The 17,434-nt window shown below is 51.3% G+C and overlaps 1 protein-coding gene across 2 annotated transcripts; it reads left to right on the plus strand.

The window, feature by feature from the left end:
* Positions 1–388: 388 nt before the first annotated feature.
* Positions 389–16,373, plus strand: SLC25A42 (solute carrier family 25 member 42). 2 transcript variants are annotated; one of them, XM_058040879.1, is made up of 8 exons: positions 389–441; positions 6,236–6,352; positions 8,394–8,505; positions 10,227–10,252; positions 11,068–11,234; positions 11,946–12,062; positions 12,395–12,546; positions 13,195–13,610. In XM_058040879.1, the coding sequence occupies exons 2-8, from the start codon at positions 6,275–6,277 to the stop codon at positions 13,518–13,520; spliced, it is 978 nt and encodes a 325-aa protein (XP_057896862.1). In that variant the 5' UTR covers positions 389–441; positions 6,236–6,274; the 3' UTR covers positions 13,521–13,610. The 2 variants fall into 2 exon arrangements, with proteins under 2 accessions (XP_057896862.1, XP_057896861.1); XM_058040878.1 differs by lacking the exon at positions 389–441 and having other exon boundaries at positions 4,936–6,352; positions 12,367–12,546; positions 13,195–16,373.
* The last annotated feature ends 1,061 nt before the right edge of the window (positions 16,374–17,434 follow it).

The following is a 17,434-nucleotide window of genomic DNA, read 5'->3' on the forward strand; positions in this document are numbered from 1 at the left end:
TCCCGGGCACTCTCCCGGTGCCGTTCGCTGTCCCGGGCAGTCCCAGCGGAGCCGTTCGCTGTCCCGGGCAGTCCCGGCGGTGCCGTTCGGGGTGCCCTGGGGCCGTTCGCTGTCCCGGCACTCCCCCGGTGCCGTTCGCTGTCCCGTTCGCTGTCCCGTTCGCTGTCCCGGGCACTCCCCGGGCCCGCCCGCGCCCCCCGCCCCCGCACCGAGCGCTCCCCGCCCGCCCCGTGCCGCTACAGGCGCCCCGCCTCCTGCCGCGCCCCCCTCAGCCATTGGCCGTCTGACCTGTCAATCCTTACCCGCAGCCAATCCCTGCCCACGGGGCTCTGCCCCCGCCGCGCCGATTGGCCTTGCCCCGGGCGGGCCCCGCCTCCCGCGGCGCAGCGGGGGCGGCCTGGCGGCGGCGGACGCGGCCGGGGCGGACGCGCAGCGGAGCCGGTGAGTGCGGGCCGGGCCGGGCCGGCCCCGCCGCGGGCAGTGACGCGGCCCCGGGGCCCCAGCACCGCGGCCTGGCTGCCGGGGCCCGCCCGGCCCGCGCGTGGCGGCGGCGCGGGGCTCCGGTGACATTGGCGCGGCCTCCCGCGGGGTCACCCCGTGCCGGGCGGGCCCGGGGCTGCGGCGGGGCCGCTCGGTGCGCTCGGGGGAGCGGGACCGGGCTGAGCCGCGGGGAGCGGGGCCGGCCTGGGCTGCGCTCGCTCCGGGCCGCGGCACCACGCGGGAGGCCCGGCCCGCAGTGCCCGGGCTGCGGGAGCGCTCCCGGCGGGGCTGAGCGAGCGCTCCGGGACGGCCCCGAGACGGCCCCGGGAGCGCTGAGCGAGGGCTGCGCTTCCCCCGCTCCTTTTCCTCTGCTTTCCTCCTTGCTCCTTTTCCCTGCTTTCCCCCTGCCAGCTTTCCCCACCTGTTCTGTGTTTCCTTGCCCGTTTCCCTGCCTGTTTCCTTGCCTGTTTCCCTGCCTGTTTCCTTGCCCGTTTCCCTGCCTGTTTCCTTGCCTGTTTCCCTACCCGTTTCCTTGCCCGTTTCCCTGCCTGTTTCCCTGCCTTTCCAGCCCCTATTTTCCCTGTTTCCCACACTTTCCCAGCCCCAGCCTGCCCTGCTCCCACCTCGCCAGCCCCTCTCCGTGCCCTGCCACCTTCCCAGCCTGTCCCAGTTTGTCCCAGAGTCCCTTCTCCTCCCCAGTCTGTCCCTCTGTCCCCGTGTCCCTTTCCCTGCCACCTTCCCTCCGTGCCGCCTCTCTTCCCCCCCGCCCCAAACCATAAATGTGATTTTTTTGATCATTTCAATCTCCAAGAAACTGAAGTTCCAGCCCAGGGGAGTTTCTGTGCTGCGGGATCTCCCCTGCACGGGGGCTGTGAAATTGAGATTATCTGGAGTTAAAAGAACAAAAACTTCGCTGAGTTCCCGGCTGTGCCCTGCGAGGGGCTCCTGGCTGGGTTGGAGCTGTCGGAGTGCAGAGGGAGCCGGGAAATGCTGGAAATGCCCCAGCGGGGTCAGTGGAGCCCGTGCGGGGGAACTGGCGGAGTTCCACCCAAACCCTGCGCCCGGGCTGCCGCGGATGTGCTTTGGGTATTAACGATTTTTTTCCCATTTTTTGTGTGTATTTATGGCATTTTCCCCCCTTTTTTGTATGTGTTTATGGATTTTTCTCCATTTTTTCCTATGTCTTTATGGATTGTTTCCCCATTTTTTCTCCATTTTTTTCTATGTCTACATGGATTGTTTCCCCAGTTTTTGTGTATGTTGATGGATTTCCCCCCCCATTTTTTAATGTATGTTGATGGATTTTCCCCCCGTTTTTCTGTGTCTTTATGGATTTTCCGTATTTTTTGTGTGGCTTTATGGATTTTCCGTATTTTTTGTGTGGCTTTATGGATTTTTCCCATTTTTTTGTGTGTTTATGGTGTTTTTCCCTCCTGCCTGCTGGTTTGGAGTGGCTTTGAAGCTGCACCACCCTCAGTGTGTGTGTGTGGGTTTGGCTGCTCCTCCGTGGTTCAGGTGCATTTCTGGAGTATTTTCACAACATCCTGAGGTTTTAAACAACTCAGAAAATCCAACCTGTGGCTGACAGGAATTCAGAATAACCATGGCTGGGTTCCAGCCCTGAGCGTCCACAGAGCTGTGCATGTCCTGTTTAGTTCGGAATTTTTATTTTATTTTTTGTTTTATTTTTTAATTTTATTTTTATTTTATTTTCATTTTAATTTTATTTTATTTTTATTTTATTTTATTCTTATTTTTATTGTATGTTTATTTTATTTTATTCTATTTTATTTTAATTAAATTTTTAAAATTTTATTTTATTTTATCTTTATTTTTATTTTATCTTTATTTTCCCAAACTGGGACCTGAAGAAAAGAGGGGCTGGGGTTGGATTTCAGCAAGAATCCTCTGACAAGGGAATTTGGCAACCCCAATAATTTCATTTATTTTATTTTATTTTATTTTATTTTATTTTATTTTATTTTATTTTATTTTATTTTATTTTATTTTATTTTATTTTATTTTATTTTATTTTATTTTATTTTATTTTATTTTATTTTTTTGCCCTGCCCTGCCCTGCTCCAGGTGGTTTTGGTGTGGCGAGTTTGGCTTCAGGAGGTTGCACAAAGTTCAGAGCAGGGCCCTGAGCTGGGATGGGTTTGGGACAGGTCAGACAGGTTTCTGTCAGAAAAATAAAAAATAAAACCCTCAGGAGCCAGGAGTTATTTTGGTTTTGAGTCACTTTGCTGATACTTGGAGGAGGATTTATTCTGATTTTTCCTTTTTTTTTTCACTTCAAAAAGTGAATAATTTTTTGTTTCTTTTTTTTTTTTTTGTGAATGAATTTTGTTTTATGCTTATTATGAATAACAGCAATTGTGCTGCCTGATTTTCCAGAAAATAATCAAATTTAAATTTTAAAAGCAAGTCTTTGGAGCTCAGGGAGGGGTTGGGGTTGGGTTTTTTTCTTGGAAAAAGGAGAATTGTTGGTGCTGCAGGAGCTGTGCCCTCCCTGAGATAAAGCTGCTGCTGATAAGGGCTGCTGCTCTGGGGGGATGGAGGGAGAGCTCTGTGTTCCCTCTGCTGGCTCCCAAATCCCACGGAAAACGGGAAAAACGGGACTAATCCAATGATGGGGATAATCTGAATGATGGGGATAATGGCAATAATCAGAATAATCCAATAATGGAAATAATCTGAATAACAGGGATAATGGGAATAATTGGAATAATGGGAATAATCAGAATAATCCCTCTCTGTGCCCTTGCCAGGGTTCCCTGTGCTGGCTCCAAACCCCTGGGAAAAATGGGAATAATCCAATAATGGGAATAATCAGAAAAATGGGAATAATCTGAATAATCACTCCTGTGTTCCCTTGCCAGTGTTCCCTCTGCTGGGTCCCAACTCAGTGGGAAAAATGGGAATAATCTGAATAATCGGGATAATCAGAGTAATCTGAATAATGGAAATAATCTGAATAATCGCTCTGTGTTCCCTTGCCAAGGTTCCCTCTGCTGGTTCCCAAATCACTGGGAAAAATGGGAATAATCTAATAATGGGAATAATCAGAATAATGGGGGAAATGGGAATAATCTAATAATAGGAATAATCTGAATAATCACTCTGTGGCTGTGTGAAGGAATTTTGGCTGTGGGAAGGAGCAATTATTCTGATTATTCCTGCTATTCTGATTATTCCCATTATTGTGATTATATCCAGGCACTGCAAACTGACACCAAAACTTTAATTCAGACCGAATTTTAAGATAATTTTTGGGTTTTGTGGTTCCGGTGTGAATTCTTGGTCAGAATAATCCCCTGACCTCAGAATCCAGCCCGAGGCCAGAATGAAATCCAGCTTTGGGGCCAGCAGAAGGGAATAAAAATAATAAATGAATAAAAGCTATTTTTGCTCTGGAGCCTGTGCATGCTGATGTGCAAAATGGAGCGCACAAACAGGTGTTTGTAGGCTCAGGCACCAAAAATAGAAAAGGAATGTGGCTGAACAGGATAAAAGGGAATATTGTGGAGTAAATGATGCAAAAATAAATCCAGCCTTAATGCCATCATTTAAATCTGGCAAATTTCCCTCCAGGCCTCTCTTTCCCAGTTGTTGTGTTTTAAAAGAAAGTTGCATTTTGCATTCCTTTGCCCTTTAGCACCATTTCTTTTCTGGGGGGTGAAGGGAAGGAGGGTTATTTTTATTTTTGGCAGGGATAAATCTGATATTGTGACCTACATTTATTGCAGGCAGGGCAGGGATAAAATCTGCACCTGTCCAAAAAAAAAAAAAAAAAAAAACAAGGGAATTTTACAACCAAAGGTGTAACATTTAAAGGTGTGAAACAAAGAGTGTTTTTCCAGGCCTGGCAGATAAGGAGGAGTGAGAAGGGAAGGAAATGACTGTGGGTCATTAGTAAGAATTAGAATTAATTTGGAATAATTAATAATAATAATTCTGGATGATCTCTGCTCCTGATGCTCGTGGGGTTTGTGTTGGCTCGGGGTGAGGTGAGGGAGCTTTTCCAGCTCTGGTCCTGCGGGGTGTTGCATCCCATAAAATCTGCATTTGTCCCTCCCTGAGTTCCCAAAGCGCCCTCAGGGCTCGGGAACCCCTGGGTTCGGGGTTCCCAAATTCCCCGGAGTTTTGGGAAGCGGGGAGAGGCTTTGGGGACACCAAACTGTGCCCTTGAGGGGCACAGGACAACAAAACAGAGAGGGAGGGGAGTGCAAGGGCTGGAGAGGCAGGAAAGGGGAACGGCTTCACACCGGGAAAGGGGACGTGGGACTGGGAAATTGGGGAGGGATTTTGGGATGGGGGAATTTCGGTGGGGATGGAATTCCCGGAGGAGCCGTGGCCGCCCCATCCCAAGGCTGGACTAGAACAACTCGAGGTGGTGGAAGGTGTGGGGTGGGATGAGATGATCCTAAAAGTCCTCCCCGACCCCAAGCATCGTTAATTGTGGGATAATTAAAGGCCTCCAGGTGTGTTTTCCCCACTCTGGTGAAGGGTGAGGCTCCTTCATCCCAAATTGGTCATGCCTGAGTTCATCCAGGGCCGAGCTTTGTGTTTGAAATCTGCTGCCAAGCTGGGAAATGAGGGCTGGCGTTCATTTATGAGGGGGAAAAAGCAGGTCAGCACGTCTGAAAGGTGCTGACAAGCATAAAGTACCTGGGATTGTCAAAAAAAGGGGGGAAAAGAGGCTGGGAATGGATTTTTATGCCCACGTAAGCAAATTGCTGTGCCCGAGGGAGGGAGGTGCTGGGGGCAGGAGGTGCCTGAATCCAGGAATTCTCATTTCCTCATCATTTCCCTGCAGGGTTTCACCCTCCAAATGGGGCTGTGGGAGCAGCTCTGTGCCTTGGGAAAGGGGTTTGGGTCCTTGCAGGGCCCCTCTGAGCAGCTCCAGGGCCAGCTCGGGGTTGGCACAGCGGCAATCCCAGCCCTGCAGATTCCAGGCTGGACAAGCTGCAGCATAAAAGGCAGAAATATCAGAAAGTCAGAGCTGAAAAAGCGAATTACTCCATTTAAACAGAATTATTCCTTTGTCCGCACTCTGCAGCCAAGGTCAGGCTGACCTTTCCTCCTGTAGCTTGGGTTGGGGCCATCTCAGAGCAGGAAGAGCCTGGGAGGAGAGGGAGTCCTGGAAGGCAGCAGTGAGACCCACAATGGCCCCAGTGGCACGTGTGAGGCACTGGATCCCTCTCTGCCCAAAATAACCTCCCCTTGCCCCGGGGGAACTCAGGCCTGGCACTATTTTTTCCCCTTTTTCCAGAGGGGTTTAAATTTCCATTTTCCTTCTCCAGTGTCTCCTTGTTCAGCAGTCCCAAGGAGCCAAAAATGCTCATTGGGAGAGGGCAGGATCTGCTCCCTTTCCTTGGAAATTATGGATATTTTAAATGTCCACCTTCCCTCCCTGGTGTCTCATTCAGCAGTCCCAAGGAGCCGCCAAAGTGCTCATGGGGAGAGGGCAGGATCTGCCCCTTTTCTCTGGAAACTGTGGATATTTTGGTGGTTTATTGCAGCTGAGTTCTTTGTGGGGTGAGAAGGGTTGCTATGAATTTTATCTGGCACCCCTAAAAATCCATTTACACCTTAAAGGAAGGAAATGGCACCAGGATCCTGGGAATGCCCTTTTCCTGGGAACTGGGAGAGGAATTTCAGCTGGGGGTGGGTCGCTCCCTAACCCTGTGCTGTATCACCGGGATATTTCCCTTTTTTGACGTTTTTCCTCTGTTTTTTGGGTTGCATTCAGGAGCTGGAGCTCTGCTGGCCCCGCGGCAGTGTGACTGGTATGGGTAATGGTGTGAGAGAAGCTCCAGTGGAATTCCAGAGGGATGTGGAGCCCGGCCCAGCCTGGATTCCTGCAGAGGTGAGAGCAGGGGCTGGGCTGGGCTGCAGAGAATTCCTCCCTCCAGGTGAGACCCCACCTGCATTTCCAGGGAGGGAATTCATTCCCCCCTCTCAGGTGAGACCCCGCCTCAGCTCTGCTCCCAGCCCTGCAAGGGTCTGGAGGAGTTGGCTCTGAGCTCTGGGCTCCCACAAGCTGCAGTCCGTGGGGTGGGAGGGGATCCAGGCCTTCCGTCCCCTTGGGAATGGGCTGGGCATTCCCAGGGACACGCAGGACAATCCCAGGGACACCCAGGACAATTCCAGGGACACACAGGACCATTCCAGGGACACACGGGACAATTCCAGGGACACCCAGGACAATTCCAGGGACACCCAGGACAATTCCAGGGACACCCAGGACAATTCCAGGGACACACGGGACAATTCCAGGGACACCCAGGACAATTCCAGGGACACCCAGGACAATTTCAGTGACACCCAGGACACAATTCCAGGGACACACAGGACACAATTCCAGGGACACCCAGGACAATTCCAGGGACACCCAGGACAATTCCAGGGACACCCAGGACACAATTCCAATGACACACAGGACACAATTCCAGTGACACACAGGACAATTCTAGGGACACACAGGACACAATTCCAGGGACACACAGGACAATTCCAGTGACACCCAGGACACAATTCCAGGGACACACAGAACACAATTCCAGTGACACACAGGACAATTCCAGTGACACACAGGACAATTCTAGGGACACCCAGGACAATTCCAGTGACACACAGGACACAATTCCCAGTGACACCCAGGACACAATTCCAGTGACACACAGGACACAATTCCAGTGACACACAGGACCATCCCAGTGACACCCAGGACAATTCCAGTGACACACAGGACACAATTCCAGGGACACCCAGGACAATTCCAGTGACACACAGGACACAATTCCAGTGACACCCAGGACACAATTCCCAGTGACACCCAGGACAATTCCAGTGACACCCAGGACACAATTCCCAGTGACACCCAGGACACAATTCCCAGTGACACCCAGGACACAATTCCCAGTGACACACAGGACACAATTCCAGTGACACACAGGACACAATTCCCAGTGACACCCAGGACACAATTCCCAGTGACACACAGGACACAATTCCAGTGACACACAGGACAATTCCAGTGACACCCAGGACACAATTCCAGGGACACACAGAACACAATTCCAGTGACACCCAGGACAATTCCAGGGACACACAGGACAATCCCAGTGACACCCAGGACCATTCCCAGTGACACCCAGGACCATTCCAGTGACACCCAGGACCATTCCCAGTCAGGCTGCCCCACTCTGTGCTTTCCCTGCCCCTGGAAGCTCAGGAGAAGGCAGATTCCTCCCAGCCTTGCTGGGTTTAACCCAGATCTGGGGCTGAAGTTCACCTTTGCACAGCTGGGGAGGGGGAATTGAGCTGACCCAGGGGTTTTGGGTCATAAACATTAACTCTGGGGTTGGGAAACACAAGGAAAATGTTAACTCCTCTCCTCCACGGAGTGGCAAAAGTTCACACATCAAGCCTGGGCTTGTTCTCACTGCCCAGCCTCCACTGGGTTGGATTTTGTGGCTTTTTGTTGTTGTTCCCTGTGGGACAAAAATGCTGATTTTATAACTGAGCTGTGGCAGGAATGCCAGCACCAAAATCCCTCTCATTCCACCACAGAAGGGGGAAAGTGCCTGGATTGACCCTCGGGAGCTTGGGAATGGTGTGGGAACAGGGCTGGGGTGCTTCTCTTCCAAAACTTCCCCTCTGCCTGTGCCCAAAAATCGTGGGGAGGGAGAAAAAAGAGAAATAACAGGGAGCAAACGACACATGCAGGAGGAATGCTTGGAATTCTGCCTCCCAGTCCAACCAGCAGTGAGTGCACTGTGCTGGAAACTCAGACATTTTGACCCAAATCCTGGCCCTGGGGGAATGCTGCACAAAAGGTGAAATGTTATTCCTTGTGGCATTGATTTTTAATTTTTTTTTCCCTTTATCCAATGTTTTTTTGCCAGGACAACCAGGAGAAGAAGAAAGTGCTGAACTCGCTGATGTCCGGGGCTCTGGCTGGGGCTGTGGCTAAAACTGCAGTGGCTCCTCTGGACAGGACAAAAATCATGTTCCAAGGTGACTCCTCCGGGCTTTTTTCCCAATTTGTTTTTAATTTTGAGCCCTTTGTGCTCATCCAGCTCCTTGCCCTGGAGATGTGGGGGCTCTGGGAAGGGGGAATTGGGCTGTGAGGGTTCCCTGCTGAGGGCTGGGTGCCCAGATTGTGTCAGCTCTCCCCAGAATGAGAGGCAGCAGGCACTGGAGCTGCTCATGCCCGGATCTGTGTGCTCTGGCCCCCCTGAATTGCCACAGAAAATCACATTCCTGTGAGTGGAACAGAGAATTTCCCTGTGTTTAGCAGGATTTGGGGATTGTGGGATCTGTTGCGCTGCAACTCCTCCAATTACCCCAAAGGGAACAGCACAGGCCTTTAATTCAGTGGACATTTGGGAAAGCCAAGAATTTTAAGCCTGGTGACGTCCCAGATTAACTGAGTTGGGCTCAGCCTAATCCCTGGCTGACATTTAATTTAGAATTGATTTCTGCTCACATGATTCTCGTTCTGGGCAGAGCAAGGAGCTCTGCAATTGCTGCATGTGGATCAGGGGGGCTGGGGCTGCCCCTGGCACCTGAATTTTGGGGTTTTCCCACCCAAACCGCACACCCAGGTTTCATTTTGGGGTGGAGACATCAGGGGCACGGAGCTGGGCTGGGCCAGGGGATCTCCTGGAATTTGGGCATTCCCAAAAATCCCTGTGTGCTTCAGCCCATCCCAGGATGGGATTTAAATCTTCCAATGGGAGCAATTTTTTGGGATGTGATAGGGTTTTTGGGTTCTTGCTGCCCTAAGGGGTTTTATTCCCTGTCTGTGAGGAGGGAAAATATCTTTGGATCATCAAAGTGATGCCTTGAGTCAGAAATGGGGCTTGGGATGGGGGAAAAGTGTCCATGGCAGAGGGGTGGATGAGCTTTGCCATCCCAAACTCAGTGAATTTTCCACAACTCAATCATTTTATTATTTTAAATAATTTTTAAAGGAACAAAACCCCCTTGATAACCATCACTGTTCATCGAGGTAGTTTTTATTCCTTAAAAAAAAAAAAAAAAAGAAAAATTCCAAATAAAAGCATTGAATTGCACAGGGGAGCAGCAGTGGGGAAAAATGGATTTGCATGGAATTGTTGGATGCACTCGAGAGGCTCCCAGAGCCTCAGATGAGCCAGGCAGGAGCTGCAGCAGCCCCTTAATTGGAGCCACGTTCATTAAAGCTTTCCAGCCAGGGCTTTCCCTTCCTGCCAAACAAATCCTGCTCCCAAACCCTGCGCAGATAAGGAGGTGCTGTCACTTTGGATGGATGCAAGGGAAGGGGGGAAAAAACAGAAAAATCAGGGAGTTCATTTGAGTTTGGCTGGGCTGGAGCTGCTCTTGCGTGGAGCTTCGCTCTGCCCTCGCTGGATTCTGGAATGAGGCTGGAAATGCTCTGAAAAATAACTGAGCAGTGCAGTTTTGATGGGTTTTCTTTCATTAATTGTTTTTATGTATTCATTTATTCTGCACAAACTGAATTTTCCTAACAGGCAGCAGGGGGAAAAAAATTTACTTTTGTGTTAAATTATGTGAGCATTTAGAAGACAAAGAATCTCTATTTCCTCTTGCATTCATTCTTTTCCTTCTATTTTTATCCCTTTAGACAAAACACCTGATTGTTTATCCGTTATTTAGGGATTCATGGATCAATATTTATTTTTATGTCTTGCAAGCCCTAATCTTCTTTTTTTTTTTGTTGTTTTTCTTTTTAGTGTCTTCAAAAAGATTTTCTGCCAAGGTGAGGTGATGTCTGTCTGCTGTTGCTCTGAAGTGTTTAATTAATCTTTTGTTGATATTTCACTTTTTTGGGGATTTATCAGCAGCATTCCATGAAAACACAGAGGGAAAGACTGGGAATGGTGTTTTTGGGACCTTTCCTCGTGATTTGGGGACCTTTCCTGGTGATCTTGGGACCATTTCTAGTGCGCGTTCCCTTCCCCAACCACACAGGAGTTGTTCCAGCATTTATAGGGAATTAAATCCGGATCTGATCCCTCTCCTGACTTCCTGAGTGCCTCTCCAGCTTTTCTACGTGTGGTGTTTGTGATCCAAATGTTCCTGCCTGGCCCCAGGGAGATGAATTTGGGTTGGGGAAGGGGTTTTGTGTAAATTGTGCCTTCCCTGAGAGGGAAATTGAGGCAGGCTGGGATCTAAAAACCCTTCCTTGCTCTTGTGTGGAGCTTCACTCTGCCCTTGCTGGATTCTGGGATCTGGGCATGGAAATGCTCTGAAAAACAAGTGCACAGTGCAATTTCGATATTTTCCTTTAATTAATTTCTATTTATTTATCCATTTATCCCACACAAACTGCATTTTAAAGCATGTGGGTGTGACGGGGAGGCCATGGGCAGGAGCTTGGAGGGGTTAATCTGTGGGGTCGGCTCCCGGCCCTGCATTCCTGCTCCCCATGGGTGATTTATCCTCTCTCCACGGGTGATTTATCCCCTTGGCCTGCTCCCCGTGGGTGATTTATCCTCTCTCCCTGCTCCCCACGGGTGATTTATCCACTCTTATACCCCTGGCCTGCTCCCCACGGGTGGTTTTTCCCCTCAGGAAGCGTACAGGCTGATCTATCACACCTACCTCAATGAGGGCTTCTGGAGCCTCTGGAGGGGGAACTCGGCCACCATGGTGCGGGTGATCCCCTACGCCGCCATCCAGTTCTGCGCCCACGAGGAGTACAAGCAGATCCTGGGCAACTACTACGGATTCCAGGGAAAGTAAGATGCAGCAGGGTTTGGGGTCCTGAGGCGGGAACTCCAAGATGAAGCTCTGAGGGGGAAGCTCCGATGTGGAGGTTCTGAGGGGAAAGCTCTGAGGAGAAGCTGTGAGGGGGAAGCTCCAAGATGGAAGCTCTGAGGTGGAGGTTCCAAGGGGGAAGCTGTGAGAAGCTCCAAGGTGGAACCTCTGAGGGGGAAGCTGTGAGAAGAAGTTCCAAGGGGGAAGCTCTGAGGTAGAGCTTCCAAGGTGGAAGCTGTGAGGGGAAGTTCCAAGGTGGAAGCTGTGAAGGGAAAGCTCTGGGGAGGAAGCTTTGAGATGGAAGCTCTGAGGGAAAAGCTGTGAGGAGAAGCTCCGAGGGGAAAGCTCTGAGGGGAAGTTCTGAGGGGGAAGCTGTGAGGGGAAATTCCAGGATGGAAGCTTTGAGGTAGAAGTTCTGAGGGGAAGGAAACTGTGAGGGGGAAGCTCCAAGATGGAAGTTCTGAGGGAAAGATGTGAGGGGAAGCTCCGAGAGGAAACTCTGAGGAGGAAGCTCTGAAGGGAACCTGTGAGGGGAAGTTCGGAGGGGGAGATTCCAAGAGGATGCTCTGAGGGGAAGCTGTGAGGTGGAACCTTTGAGGGAGAAGCTCTGGGGGGAAGGAAACTGAGGGGGAAGCTCCAGTGGGATCTGCAGCTGCAGGTGACGTCTGGTCTCCTCTCTCACCCCACACCAGGGCACTGACGCCGTTCCCTCGCTTCATTGCCGGCTCCCTGGCTGGCACCACGGCTGCCATGCTCACCTACCCCCTGGACATGGTCCGTGCCCGCATGGCTGTCACGCCCAAGGAGATGTAAGTGCCTCATACACAACTTTATGGGTTTTTTAAGAGGTCACGTGGTTTTATTGCCCTTTTTTGGGTCATTTCCTTTGGTGGGATAAAGCTCTGGGGTCTAAGCAGCGATTCAATGCCCAGAGGTGTGGATGTGGGAGGAGATGGGTACTGGGAGACCAGTTCAGGAGGGCAGCTGGACCCAGGAGAACCCAAGAGAGCTGAAACCCCCTCCGAGCTGCCCGATGAGCTCGGAGCCGAATTAATTACCAATTAATCCATCAGGGAGCCCTGCTGGGAGCACCCCAGCCGCTGACCAGCGCAGGTCTGCTCTCCCCGTGTCCCCACGGCAGGTACAGCAGCATTGTGCACGTCTTCATCCGCATATCCCGCGAGGAGGGGCTGAAAACCTTGTACAGGGGCTTCACTCCCACCATCCTGGGCGTCATCCCCTACGCTGGCCTCAGCTTCTTCACCTACGAGACACTGAAGAAAGTGCACGCAGGTAAAGCAGGGAATGCTGCAGGGTTTGGGGTGCTGAGGGGTCTGAGCAGCTCCGGGTGGGAACAAGGAAAGCTGGGCCTGAATAGTGCAGGGAAAAAGGGGAATTTCCAGGTGGAGAAGGACTTGGTTGTGCACTAAGTTGGGAGCAAAACCTGGGGAGTTGTAGCTGTGACATGTCAGTAAATGTCTCATCACTTGGGATTTTGTTTTGTGGGACCTTTTCTAGTGATTTTGGGGACCTTTTCTAGTGATTTGGGGAGCCTTTCTGAAGATTTTGCTTGGGAACAAAACTTGGGGAACAAAACCTCAGGAATGAAACCTGAGGAGCAAAACTTGGGGAAAACAAAGCTTTGGGAGCTCACTGTGGGGAACAAAACCTCGGGAGAGCAACTTGCAGGAAAACAAAACCCAAGCTTTGGGGGTAACAAAACCTCACGAGCGCAACCTCAGGAAGGAACCCTCCATCCTTCCATCCTGTTCTCTTAATTGTGAGCGAATTCCACTGTGTGTGTCCCCTAGAGCACAGCGGGAAGGCGCAGCCCTCGCCCCCGGAGCGGCTGCTGTTCAGGGCGAGGGGGGAATGAAACCCGGGTAACAAAACTTTAATTGTGAGTGAATTCCCAGGGTCCCCCCACTCTGTGTCCCCCAGAGCACAGCGGGAGGGCGCAGCCCTCGCCCCCGGAGCGGCTGCTGTTCGGGGCGTGCGCCGGCCTCATCGGGCAGTCGGCCTCGTACCCGCTGGACGTGGTGCGGCGCCGCATGCAGACGGCCGGCGTGCTGGGCCACACCTACAGCTCCATCCTGCGCACCATGCAGGACATCGTGCGCGAGGAGGGACTCGTCAGGGGCCTCTACAAGGGGCTCAGCATGAACTGGGTCAAGGGCCCCATCGCCGTGGGCATCAGCTTCACCACCTTCGACCTGACGCAGATCCTGCTCCGCAAGCTGCAGCACGGCCCCGGCCTCGAGAGGTAGTGGCTTCCTGCAGAGAGAGCAGTTCCTTCTTCCCTGGCCTCCCACGTGCTCCTGCAGCTGGGAACTCGCCCGTTTGGTGGGGTTTTTCCCCTGTTGTTCCCGGATTGGTTTTTTTTTTCCCTTTTTAATTTGGAAGCCTAACCGTTCCCCGAGTGAGAAATTCCCGATTCTGCAGAGCTGAGTCCTCCCAAGCAGCTGCCTCAGCCTTCTGCTGGACTCTGCCCCAGGAGTGGAGCCTCCCGCCCGCCTGTGCTGCTCCTGGCTCCTCACCTGGCTCCCCGTGGGCACATGGAGGCGGTGGATGGTGGCAGAGGGGGCTCGCAGCTGTTGGGAAGGAGCCCCTGGGTCTGGGAAGGGGCAGTGCTGTAGCTCCCTACTCTCTGCCAAGTGCAATACCCCAGTGTAGGCCGTAGGGAATTGCAGATTCCCCTGGGCTGTGAGAGCAGGCCCAGGACACTACACTTGTTCTGAAAGCTGAATGTTTCCTCTGGCTGGGAATGCTGCCCTCTCCCCGTTGCTTTTGGGTTGCGCTGCATCGATGTCCCTCGTTTGTGGTGTCCCTCTGAGATTACCAAAGACTGGAGGCACAGAGGAGGGCAGTTCTGGCCCTTCCATAAAGGAGATCTCCTCTGTGTGCTGTCGGCGTCGCCGGGCAGGGGCTGTGCCTGGATTGCAGACTGGATGCGCTCCAGCTGATCTGTGTTTTCCGTGCGTGCCCTGCCCTGCAGAGGCAGCGTTTTCCAGGGCTGCAGCACTGAGGGAGGAGCTGTTCACCCTGCAAACCCCCCAGTGTGTGTCTCGTTCAGTGTCACCGCTGCTCTGTGCGCCTGGCAGAGCAAACCCTGCTGCAGCCCGGGCTGTCCCCAGCAGAGCTGTCCTGGTGTCCCTTGTGGTACCTGCTGTGTAGGTCCTGGCGCCTCTGCTCACCGACTCATCCCCTCAGCTGCTTCAGCCCTGAAATCCCCTCGGAGTTTAACCCTGCCGTGCCAATCACTTCCAGCTGGGATTAATCTCTCCCTGTTCCTCTTTCCAATCAGTTTTCAGGGAAATGCAGATTTTTTTTTTTTGGTGGGGTGATCCATCCCTCTGTTAAATTCGGAGGTCAGACCACACTTCAGGCTCCTCTGATGATAGATTACACAAACCAAGGTGGAAAAATCCCTTTTTTCAGAGAGAGTCCATAATGTGAGAAAAAGATAAGATTTACCTTCCAGCCTGTCCTTTCCTGTTTGTTGTGTACTTGAGCTGGATGGGATGGGTGGCAGTGGAAGGAATTGCACAAGGGGGCAGGAGCAGCCTTCTCCTTTCCTTTTTGTCTTTGCACTTCTTGGGAGCACGGAGCTGCTCCCGATGCCAAATGTTTCCTTAGCAATCAGGGGGTGTGGGCACGCAGCGTGTTCCCAGCGCTGGAAGGGGCACACTGGAACTGGCATTTATTTTATCCGGGCGACACATTCCCTGATTTCCCCGGGAATTGAAGGTCCCTGGGCCTTTGGGAGGTGGCGGCCACGAGTTCTGTGTCGTTGTCTGGGGGCTGTGGAGAACTCCCGGCTCTGCTTTCCCCTGCTCAGGCCCCCATTTCTTTTCTCCAATGGAGAAGCCAATTTACCCTGCTCTAGTCCTGATCCAGAGGGAGGAACTCCCACCAGTGCTTGTGTCCTGTCCCTCCTGGTCCCCTCCCCGCTGGGAAAAGCAAGGATTCCAGGAGCCCTTCTTTAATTAGCAGCTGCGCCTGATTGAAATTCGGAATTTCAGCCAATTTCCCCACAAGTTTTGCAGGCTGGGTGTTTGTCCTTGAGTTCAGCCTCTGATGGTTTTGGTGCTTTTGTTTCTCAGAGCCTGTTGCTGCTTTGGGTTGGTTTAAAAAGCTTTTTTTTTTTTTTTTTTTTTTTCCTTTTTTTCCCTCTTTTTTGAATGTAGAAAAGGGGAAACAGAGTGTTCCCTTCCCTTCTCTTCTTCCCTGCATGGATTCACACACGTTCCAGATTTTTTCTGAGGTGTGCTGGCCAGGGAGAGCTCTGAGAAAGGAAACAACTCAAAACAGGAGTTTTTCCCTTTTTCCCCCTTTTTTCCTTTCCTGCAATTCCCTAATTTTCCACTTTATTCCTCTCAAATTTAATTTCCCACTCCCCTTTATCACGGGTCCTTAAAGCATCACCACCAAATCTGTGCTTTTTGTTTTTCCTTCCCTCTCCCCCCTCCTGCTTCTTCCTGCACCTTGAGCCCCGCACTGGCACTTCGAGAAAACCAGGTCCAGAAAAATGCACCCAAATCGTCAAAATTGCAGCTTTTTAGCGTTTTCCCAACAGCCCAAGCACGTTTTCCCCTCACAGCCTGGATGCTCCAGGAACTCCAGGCACCATGGGATGGTTTGGGGGAACCTTCTGAGCTCCTTGGCTGGTTTGGGATCTTCACTTTGTACCTTCTAGGGGCTGATTGCCCCCTTTTGTTCACCTTTTTTTCCCCTTTTTTCCTCTTTTTCCCCCTTTTTTCCTATTTTTCCCCCCTTTTCTGTTTCCCCCCTTTTCTTTTTCCCCCTTTTCTTTCCCCCTTTTTTTCCCCCTTCCTTTTTTCCCCCCATTTCCCCCCAAAATCACCACGAGCTGCAGGGTGTCCCAGCACCGGTCACTGCCTGTGTGGTCTATGCATCTGTTAATTAATGAATTAGCACAAACACTGTTAATTGCCTTTTTTCCCGTGCCCTCACCATCCACGTGTGCGTGTCGGTTTTGACGGCTTTTCTTGGATCTGGATTCTATTTTATTGCAGTGAAGACACTTTGTTATATAATGTTTATATATTTTAAGATTTGTGCCAAGAGAGGATGTATATTTAATAAAAAATATGATTGACTTTGGGGCTCTGCACGGCTTCTCTGGGTTCTCAGGCCTGGAACGTTTTAGGGGATATTGAGGGGTTTTTTAGGTGGTTATGAGGAGACTTATGGGGGTTTGTGAGGAGAGTTTTAGGGGTTTGTGAAGGGATTTATGGGGGTTTATGAGGAGACTTTTAGGGGTTTGTGAGGAGATTTTTGGGGAGGTTGTGAGGGGATTTTTTAGGGCTGTGAGGGTTTTTTGGGCATTATGAGGGTTTATGAAAGGATTTTGCAGTTTTTTGAGGGGATTTTTGGGGGGATTATGAAGGGTTTTTAAAGGAATTTTTGGGTGCTTATGAGAAGTTTTTTGGGGTGATTATGAAGGGATATTTCTAGGGCTCGTGAGGATTTTTGAGGGGGTTCTGGTGAAGATTTTTAGGGTTTTTTAATGGGTTTTTTTTGAGGGTTGTGCCCCCTTGGCCGCACGGATCTCCTGCCGTGCTTTGTGTCGGGGCTTTGCTGGGATTCGGGGGGATTGCCGGGGATTTGCGGGATTTTGGGGATCCCGAGGAAGGGAAGGAGCCCCGGCGCTGCTGTCGCTGTCGCTGTCCCCAGGCGGTGGCAGCAGGTGGCGCTGTCGGCCCGGGCAGCGGGGCCTTCCCCAGCTCGGCTTTGGGGCTTCCAACCTAAAAACCTTTATAACTCCCAAAAAAACCGTTATAAACCCCCCAAAAAACCCCTCACAAAGCTCAAAAACCCCTCAAAATCCCTCCAAAAACCTTCTCACAATGCTCAAAAAAAAAAAAAACCCTGAAAACCCCTCCAAAAAACCCTCATAATCCCCCCCCAAAACCCCTTCATAACCCCCCAAAAACCCCCTCACATCCTCTGCCCAAAATCTCCTCACAACCTCCAACAACCCTCAAAAAAGAACCCTCATATCCTCCCCAAAAAAACCTTTAAAACTCCTTAATAATCCTCCCAAAAACCCCTCAAAACCCTCCAAAAACCCCTCAAAAATCCCGTCACAAACCCTGCCATTTTATTTGGGATAAAATTGGGTGGGAAAGGATTCCCTGCATCCCTCCCTGCCAGAGAT

This window comes from Melospiza georgiana, chromosome 26, assembly GCF_028018845.1.
Source record: "Melospiza georgiana isolate bMelGeo1 chromosome 26, bMelGeo1.pri, whole genome shotgun sequence".
NCBI lineage: Eukaryota > Metazoa > Chordata > Aves > Passeriformes > Passerellidae > Melospiza > Melospiza georgiana.